Consider the following 10,428-nt stretch of genomic DNA (forward strand, 5'->3'; position numbering starts at 1 on the left):
TGCTTTATATAAATAAATTATTTCAAATATTATTGTTAAATTAATATTAAAAAAACTCAGCCAAAAAATTATTTGAAGAATAATTCTTTTAAGTAAAGAATAATTTGTTTCACCATATTTGTATGGCATCATTCCGAGTGCATTAAAATATTTGTCCGGCATTAAAAAAAATTGATTGAATTTCACCGATTTTAAATTAATTTGGAACATTTTGTATTCATATATGATGAATACTCTAAACTAAACCTAAGAACTGCTAAAAAGACTTGTTAAATATTTTTTAATTTAATTTCGAAATCAACAGAATTATTCAAAATTAATATTTTCAATTGAATTCGATATTCAAATGTATGATTATTGGTTATGAACATAAAATTATCTTGACATACTTGCATACATATATACATACTTTGTACATATAAATAAGTAATGCTCATTGAATTTTAAATTTAAAATATTTTGCGTACATTTTTGTACATATTTTTTACTTATTATAATATTTAAAAAGAAAAGAGGTAGTTATGTAGCTAAGTTGTGTTAAGGAGTACGGGAAGGACGTATGTATTATGTTTGTGTGTACGCACAGTATATTATATGTTTTTGAACTAGTACCTCAAATTATTGGGTTAAAAAATCAATTATTATAATAGCATAACGTAATATAATCTTAATTTATGAATGTCCTTGATCCGTTAGTAAGTATTATAACATATTCAATAACGAATGTTTCAATGGATCAAGTTCACTAAAATAATATTAGTAAAACCGAAAAGTACGGACTGCGTTTTGTAGTTTACAATAAATTAATAAAGTATTATAAAGAAATTTGTTTTATTTGTTTTCTTGTTTCACAAATTACGTTGTATCTATGAATTTAAATTTTTTAGATATATGTACATATACATATATAGATCAGGGTACCTTACCACCTACACTGTACTAATCGTATGATTTTTAATGTAATATTGCACAATTGCTACAACAGTGACATAATTCAAAAAATAAAATTTCTGCGTTATTTATACAGAGATTAGCGTTTAAAACCTTTTTGTGAGAAAACTTCATTTCTTTGACTTAAAAATTGTTGCGTACAATAAAATATAAAATAATGCAATAACGAGAAAAATATATTAACTCCAAATCTTTAAAATTCATTTCTCTCAAATTTGCGAATTTTGTATGTGTAAAATTATGTAGGTACTTTAATGTATAAATATATTTTAATACACATATTTTAAAACTTTAATTTAAGTGATTAAGAATAGTAAAGAGTTTGGTGCGGTTAAGCAAAATAATTATAATTTTTAATTTACAATAGAAAAAAAATAATTCAACACTCTGATACGCGGTAAGTAAACTAAAGATAATTTTATTCAAATCGAAATTCGCAAATTATTATGCGGTAATTTAAAGTAAATGTAAAGTATTTTTGCAAAGTAAGTTAAAAGCAAATTTGATATCAATTTTTTTTGGACAAGGATTCTATTAATAAAATTAATAAAAATAAAAATTGTAGGTATTCCATATTTTTATCTTACACAATATGTGGCATCTTTATGTTATGGGTTGTTTCATTATTTTTTACTCACGTTTCAAATGTTCTTCTAACAGTCAGCAAATCGCAGGCCCCTGTCGCATTCATAAATTGCTGGTATCTTGCATTCTTTATTATTTTGCTCGAATCATCCACAATTTTGAATTCTTATTTCTTTCAAGCGTCCTACATTGTGCATACATACACACATGCATGCATATAAATTGTATTTTTTCACTGAAAAATATAAATTCTTAACTTTTAAGACTTTTTAACATATAAATGTTGATTATTTATCGTTTTATAGCTTACACCACTTTTAAGAGTACCTTGATTTATGCTATCAGAATACATAGATTAAAACATTACTGTGCCCGAAATATCCTCTTAAAAATCTTAATATTAAAATTATTTTGTTTAAAATTTGATATGGCGTGCACCTGGGAAATTTGTCACCGATGGTCCTTATTTTTTGGTACATATATTTTTAGTTGAATTCAAACACATTCTAAAAAAAAATAGATTTTGTATTTAAAAAATTATTGGTTTCATGTCGACATCGACATAATGTTATACTCGTATTATGTAAGTATTTAAACTGCAACCATTTCATACGTTCATCTCAAGGAAATTTAATATAGTATCTGACGTTAGAGGGATTCCGTCAGCATGAGTTTTGTTTAGCCCACCACAACAAATTAAAAAAGCGCTGTGTACTTCAAAAAATGTCAGCTATCAAATAACGTGACATTTAACATAATCGAAATGACATTTTCGACTTTGACTTTGACATATGACAGTACACAGATCTAATGGATGTAATAAACGTTTAAGTTTTCACAAATTGTATATTATTATTTAAAAAAAAAACAGAAATTAAAATTTTACTTTGTTTTCTTCCTGTACTACAATGGCGGATGATCTTCAAAATTATAAATTACAATTACAACAGGTGAATAAAAATTCGAACGTTTTATTAATGTTTCTAATAAAAATAAATTGTTTTAGGTTGAGGCTGCACTTTTGACTGATCCAGAAAACTCTGAGTTATTAAAGTTAAAAAAGGATTTAGAAGAGGTAATTGAATTAACGCGGGATCTTATTCGCACACAATTGGAGGAACAAAAAAAATCTTCATATATTGAACCGGCTAATACCAGCACTGGTCGTTTGTATGATGAAATTGAAAAAGCATTAATTGCTGCTGAAAAACTTGTACCTACAAAACAATGGAAAATAGGTGATAAGTGTCAAGCTAAATGGAGCGAAGATGGTAATTATTATGATGCCACAATTGAAGGTATTACAACAGAAGGTGAAGTAAGTGTTGTTTTTGATGCTTATCAAAATCGTGGAACAACAATGTTAAAGGATATTAAGGAAAGAAATACAAGACAAGAAGTTTTCCCTTCCACAAAGTATGTTGCTCTCTAAGTGATTTATTTGTTTTAAAAAATATTATTTCAATATTTTCGTATTGCAAGGCATATACATTATGTGGATTTCAATACGCAAATATAAATTATTATACTTCTTAACTCAAATTAATTCTAATAAGTACTGTGAGCATAAAATAACAAATTTTAATAATAATTCAATCGTTTTAGGCGTCACAGACCAAATCAAAAAGAATATCTCAAGAAAAGGAAACAAAAAAAACTGCAACGTTTCAAAGAATTAGAGGAAGAACGAGAACAAGATAAGAACAAATGGATAAATTTTACACAAAAGCATAGTAAAAAATCTGGAGTTAAAGTTAAAAGTATATTTGCCTCACCTGATAATGTTAATGGTCGTGTTGGAATTGGTACATGCGGTGTCGCTGGAAAACCTATGACTGAATTTGTTGTGGGTGAAAAATATCGTAAAGGCATATAGATTATTATAAATTATTTTAAAATAAAAATATATTTGAAAAGTTTAATACTGCTTTAAATTTTGATATGATTTTATTATAAGAATTATGTACAATTAATAAGGATTGTTTAAAATTTGAAGAATTTTAACGTTAATTAATTCTTTTGTAATGTTTAAAAAGAATCCTCTCTTTATATGCAAAATACAAATGTGTTTAATTATTAAAGATAGTGACAATTTTCTGAATGAAAATTAAAATAAATTAATATTGAGCAGAAAAAAGAATATATTTGGTGGTATTTATGTATAAACCGTTTTTAAAAAATTAATTTCAGTTTGATAAATAAAAAAAATTACTATTTTTTAATAATAGGATAATGGCTTTGAATACAGTGTATTATTCAATATTATTTAATATGCATAAACAACTAAGATCCTGTTAATTCATGTGCTAAATTAGACTTTATAAAATTTTTGTTTCCAAGTATGTAGGAATGAACAATAAGCACAGTTAATATTTCTTAAAAATTATTAATAAATTTAAATTATTTAAGTAATAATACAAGTAATGTACCATTAAACAAAATATAGGAACATTGACTATTAAGCGTGTTACGAAAACAATAGATTTGTGAAAATTTGGCAATTCAAATATGTATGTAGTCATGTACATGTTAAGTATTTTGAAATCTAGGTAAGCATTCTAAGAAGCTAAGATTTTTTTTTAAACTTTTTCAGACGAATTATAGGTAGATTTGATTTGATTTTCATATTTTGAATCAGAAAATATTTTGTATTTATGCAGCAGAAAATAAATATCTGTTCTCTATGTCTATCTAAACAGTTGTAGAAAATTTATTTCACCTATATTATCCCAATTTAAAAATATGTTTGTTTTTTAATAAAACAATAATTTCGTTTTTTTTTTTATTTTTTTTATTTTCTTAACAAATTCAATAAATAAACTACCAATTATTAAATTTTTACTTCTCTTATAACTTCTATAAGAACACTTAACAAACAAATTCTTTTCATTAATGCAAAAATTTGTTTAACTTTTATTTATATTAATATTTTTTTTTAATTTTTATTGGTTTTTGTTTTCACTTTGTTTTTTCTTAACAAATTATTAATTTTTGGTTTTGAAACAACTAAGTTTCAAGTATGATTTTAAAATATTTAAACAAATCTAAAATTACATAATTAAGGAACTTTAATATTTATTTCTTGGAAAGAAAAAAAAATCTTTAACATAATTATCATTAAACTAACGTAAAATTACATAATTTAATAAATTGAATTGAAATTTTAAACAAATTTTAAAATAAAAATTTATTGCAAATGATTTTCTTTACATCTGGATCTCATTGCACCAATCCCGTTTAGTTTTACTTTTTCTTTTAATTTATAACCTTTTAAACTACTACTTTTATTAGTAAATTATCTCTTGGTGCTACAGAAATCTTAATTCATTAAGAAAAAGTAAAAAGTGGTTGGTGCAATAGGGCACTGAATTAATTAGTATTTGCTGTATTTTTTTAAATGGCAGCTTTTTAGTTTATATTTTAAGTAAGAAGACTCATTTTGAAAGATTTTTTTGTAAAATCCTAAACGATTTTCCAATTTCATAAAATCTAATTTCAACTGTTGACATTATCGTTGCCGAAAATATATATGTAGTTTTAAGAAACATAAACGATTCAATTACTTTTGAATATTAATTAAAATATTTTCATTTCCTTCCTATTTGTAAATGTTAATTAAAAAATTTTTATCAGGTTTTTTATTTTAATTTCTTATTTTTTTCCCAAATACATACAAAGTATTTCTAAAGCAAATGATCTTAATTCTTTCATAGTGCGAAGGGTAGAAAGTTTTTTTTTGGAACAAAGATGTAGCTTCTTTGGGCTTTTATGTATTGCATTACAAATTTTTATATTTTTCAAATTCTTAAAATTCTCGAGATAAGAAAAATTTAGCTGAGTAAAGGAAAAAGTGAATAGCTGCTTCTTTAAATGAAATATTAAAATGCATTATTTAGAGAAGATAAAAAATAAAATTTAGTAAATTTAGCATATTTCGAAAAATTCAAAATACACTATTGAGCGTAACGTCATAAATAAGCATATTAGCTTAGTTTTTGACTGAAATTACAAACTCACTAATTTATAGTTCACCAAAAAAATCGAAACAAAAAAATAAAAAATTGCAACCAATATAATTGTGGCATAAATGTTTTATAACGTAATAGTAAAAATCTGCAATTAAAATAAACATTTACTGAAAACTATTAGAATTTTTATGTTACATGTACATATTATATTTACATACTTAGTTATAATTTATCTTATACGAATATACTTTGTTTATTATGTACTGAATGTTCAATATTATTTCACTACTAATTGAACTATTCATTATTATTATTGAAATTTGATTAATAATTATTGACATTAGCTTTAAACTTTCCAAAGCTTTTCCAATCGCAAAAAAGTAAAGTATTTGAAGACAGACATTTTTTCCGTTTTTTCATATTATTGTGGACTAATATGTCTAACATTTCCGTCGGATATATTAAACGAAAACTATAATATGGGTATATATTATATATACATGAAAATTGCACAAATATTTTATATGTATTTAGACATAAAAAAACTTGACTACATAAGAAATATATATGATTTTTCATAATTATTGTATGTATATTGCCTGATCTTATACAAATGGACTCATGAACTGTTCAGGTGTAATGATTTTTTTAAAAAGAAAAAAATTAATGTTATTGTATTATCAATGAAAATTATATTATAAAATAAACTTCCTACAAGTACTCGTATTAACTATTTTAAATGAAAGTTAAAATATAAAAGTAGTCTATATAATTTAATTCGATTCATTTTAAACCAAAATTCATAATTTAAATTTTAAATAAGATAATTAAATCGTGTCGCAAAATGATTAATAAATATGAAGGTTATCAATGTATACAATTGGCGATATCTTATATTTAAATAAATATCTATTTAAATCACGGAAATATTTTTAATATTTTAATATGAAATTGTTTTGATAATAATTTATTGAAATTTTTCCAATTATTTCAAACTTTCAATTTGATTATCTAAAGTGAATAAATTCTTATAAATAATAAAATAATTTATTACTTTATTCTTATAAATAATAAAAATAATTTATTGTATAAAATTAATTTTGCATGCAAAAATTAAACGCAGTCCTGTTACTGTCTTGTAACTACTTGTTGCAAATATTTTTTTCAATAACGTATCAATTTTCTATTGATATTTCATAAAATATGATTCTTTTGTATTTGGTTTTTCCTCTGTGCCACTAATTGTTTAATTTAAAAAATTTTGGCAACATATTCATATGTTGTTTACATATTATTATACTAACAATAAATTTCTTATACAAACATAAAGTTGTTTTATTATCTACGTATAAGTGACGTGAAAATATCTATGAAATAATAATAAAAGCTCAAGAGAATATTACTTTTATATTTTTAACTTTGCCCTCACTTGCTTACAATTTAATATATTCATATATAATTCAAGTTTGTTTTATTTATACCGTTAAAAAGCTTTTGCCATATAAATTTGCAGAAAAAAAAACGAAGTAAACTTATGCAATCAAGCTAATTGCATAAGTTTAATTCACTTCCTAACTAAGAAAAACGTTTTTTAAAAAAAATGCAAACACACTGCACAATGCTGTTTTTCTAATTTTGATTTTGCATGTTATGATTTTGCATATTTCAAAATTTTATGAATGTACCTACTTTTTTTATCATAAATTGAAAACCATTTTCTTGCAATTTTAATTTCTTTTAATCTTTAATACATAAAATTTATGAAATTAAAACTAAATTTTATTTTAAATTTTAAATTGAATAAATTTGTACTTGGGCATAAAGTTGGTATGTTATTAGTGAAACAGAAATTTGCAAAGCGTAACACAAATATAAAACCATGATGAATGCGATTTATTTGTGTAAAAGTGTTTTATTATATTTTATAAGGTCATCGGCACCAATTTAATTAAGGTCAATAAAATGTTTAATTTTATACATAATTAAGTATATACATATATACATAAATATAATAGGTGAATGTGAAAAGTTTTAACAAAATATAAAACAAGAGACAAGTTCTTTTGATTGAAAATCAAAAATAAAAGAATTTCTTCCGAAATTTTTTATTAATTTTTTATAATTTTTCATAAAATTTAATAATGTTGAAATATTAGAAACGTAGTAGAGTAAAACAAAACTTTTATATTATTTTGCGTCTCATAAAACGAACTTTACAATCGAAAATAATTAAGTATTCATAATTCATTAATATTTAAACGTCAATAGAGCAAAAATAAAATAAAAACCGTAATGAAAACTTAAACTTCTTTCTTTTTTTTTTATTTTTTTTTTTCGCCTATAATATATATATATATATATATATACGACCAACAAACGCGCTTTTGCTTTATAATCGCTAATAATAAGTATCTCACAAATATGTTTTATATTGTTTATACTTATGTATATATCTATGTATATATACATACATATATTCTATAAATCTATACCAATGAAGAATGTATAAAAAATAAACCTATAAAGTTTTTTTTTTTTATTATTATTTTTTAACGAGGAGATGTCATTTGAAAGTCAATTTTTAAAGAGAGAACTCGCAGTAAAAAAGAAAACTTGTTCCTATGTCTCATATCTTAAATTTCAACCTTTTTAAAATTTAAGCATTCTTAAAACATAAAACAGTCAACCAAAGCAAAATTTTTTTAATTTCCTAGAAGTTTACATGCCACGAAATAGTTTTTTTTTCTATGCTCTTAATTTTTTATTGCTACTTATTTGTATATTAATCAATAATAAAAATTACTTAATTTTTACAATTGCATCAATTAAAACATTTACTAGATTTGATTTTTTAATTCATATATTTAATTATAAGAGAAAATGATAAAAAAATTAGAATTATCGTAACTTAGAATTCATTCATTTAAATCAATTTATATTAATTAATAATTTTAATATACAGAGGGTAATTCAGCAACATGTTTGAAACGATGTACGATCGGGAAGACAGTCGAAAATGAGTAAAATTTTCGTCATAATATTGATATACCTAAGTTTTTTTTGCTTACAACTTCCGTTCCAATAAGTAGTAGCACATTATTTGGTTTTTCATGGTCAAGTATTCGAACTTCAGGAAAATTCCAACCTTTCTCATTTTTTATTTTTTTACTTTTTTTCGAGTTGTTAATTTCTATTGTATTTTACAGAATTGTTACAGAATTTTCCCCCGCTCCTTAACCTTTAATTTCAGTTATCAAATGTTACAAAATCTTTAATGATTTTGGAGATATAGCAAAAAAAACATTTGAATTTCAAGATTTTAAAGGCCTTAATAGCAAATATGGCTATTTTTTTTGCTTTTCATTAATTTAAGGTGCTTTAATTCTCTATTATTGATTTTTGATCAAAATAGTCACTCTTTGCCATTTTTTGGAATCATCATTTTGAAAAAAAAAACTTAAAACTTAAATTTTAAAAATTTTATTGAAATGCAATACTTTTTAGTGAAAAATTCTTATTCTTTTATTTCTTTCGAAATTTTTCCAATAAATAAATCTTTCCAGCTTTAAACATTTGCGTCTACCCAATGTTCTAACTTGTTACTGAACCACCCTGTATAGCTTTACTGAAAATGTGAACATAGCTAGATAGTAATTTTTATTAACTAGTAAAAATTATGAGAAATTTGATTTTCCGCTTCGCATTTTAAACAATTTCATTTAAAACAAATACTTAAAAAAAAACAAATTTATTCATTCAAGTATTATGAAGCATTAATTTTGTTAATTATAATTGTGAATTCATTTCAAGTATTTACGAATTAAAAATGCAATAATTTTTTATCTCTTGAACGTTAAAATTGCCGATTAATCATAATGCAACAGGTATAACGAAGATACCTTAGACATACACAACATACATATGTATTATTTATCTCATTATAAATGCCTTTTAAATCAAATTATATTAAATTGAATTTTCGTCTAGAGTTTCATTTATAAAAATTTTAATATCTAAGCTACTTAATCTTAAAAAAAGCATTTATAACACGGACAAATTAATATTAAAAATGAATTAGCGTAATTACATAAAACAAAAAGTAATTAATTTTACGTCTTTACATTTTTTAATTAAAAAATAATTAAGTAAATAAATTCTTATAATTTGTAAATTGATTTCAATTGATCAAATGATTTATATTTAATTATTTCTTTGAAAAAAGAATCTTATTAATATTTATTTCTTTGAAAAAAGATTGTAAAATTGTTAAATACTTACTTACGAAGTATATTAAATAAAATTAACGTTATTTCTTTAAAAAGCATAAATTTAAAAAATCATTTTAGTAAATCTACTATAATTTTTTTTAAAATCAAACTAAAAATTTAATAACCTTATGTTTAATAATAAAAAGTATAAAAGTTAAATTTTATAACGAAGCAAAATCAAAACAAAATGTTTAAAACTACAACGTCAGTATGAAGTGTGTATGTAAGCCAGTAGTTCAAGTTCATGAAGCTTTATCTATTTATTGCTAAAAAAATATAAAATACTATTTTTTATAAAAAAAATCTTGTAGTACTTTAAAAGAGAAATAGTTAAGAGTAAAAGTTTACTAAAATTTTCGTCATAACAATACGTGATTAGTTAATAGTGTTCGAATTATTTTATAATTTGTTTATAACAAATATTTTTTTTCAATTCGTTGATCTCAAAACATTCAAACCATCTTGTACTTAGTTCACAATCAGAGCTTAAAAGATTTTATTGCAAAACTTAATGTGCAACAAAATTAAAAAATATTTTGTTTTGCTTTTTTTATGAAATCAGAATACTATTGAAATATTTAATATTTTAGTTTCATAATTTATTTATAAAAGATTTGAATAAAGATAACAAAAATTAATATGAAACCGAAGCATAT

At 22.6% G+C, this 10,428-nt stretch overlaps 1 protein-coding gene across 1 annotated transcript; it reads left to right on the forward strand.

The window, feature by feature from the left end:
- Window positions 1–2,334: 2,334 nt before the first annotated feature.
- LOC129611250 (survival of motor neuron-related-splicing factor 30) lies at window positions 2,335–3,662 on the forward strand. Its single transcript, XM_055524305.1, has 3 exons — window positions 2,335–2,486; window positions 2,543–2,952; window positions 3,142–3,662. The coding sequence occupies exons 1-3, from the start codon at window positions 2,445–2,447 to the stop codon at window positions 3,410–3,412; spliced, it is 723 nt and encodes a 240-aa protein (XP_055380280.1). The 5' UTR covers window positions 2,335–2,444; the 3' UTR covers window positions 3,413–3,662.
- Window positions 3,663–10,428: the final 6,766 nt, after the last annotated feature.

Source organism: Condylostylus longicornis, unplaced genomic scaffold (genome assembly GCF_029603195.1).
Source record: "Condylostylus longicornis isolate FDR11 unplaced genomic scaffold, ASM2960319v2 ptg000048l, whole genome shotgun sequence".
Lineage (NCBI taxonomy): Eukaryota > Metazoa > Arthropoda > Insecta > Diptera > Dolichopodidae > Condylostylus > Condylostylus longicornis.

Coding starts and splice junctions, on each gene's coding strand:
- LOC129611250 (XM_055524305.1), top strand. CDS start 2,445: ATGGCGGATGATCTTCAAAATTATAAATTACAATTACAACAG. Junction 2,487..2,542: donor ATAAATTACAATTACAACAG/GTGAATAAAAAT, acceptor AAATTGTTTTAG/GTTGAGGCTGCACTTTTGAC. Junction 2,953..3,141: donor GAAGTTTTCCCTTCCACAAA/GTATGTTGCTCT, acceptor CAATCGTTTTAG/GCGTCACAGACCAAATCAAA.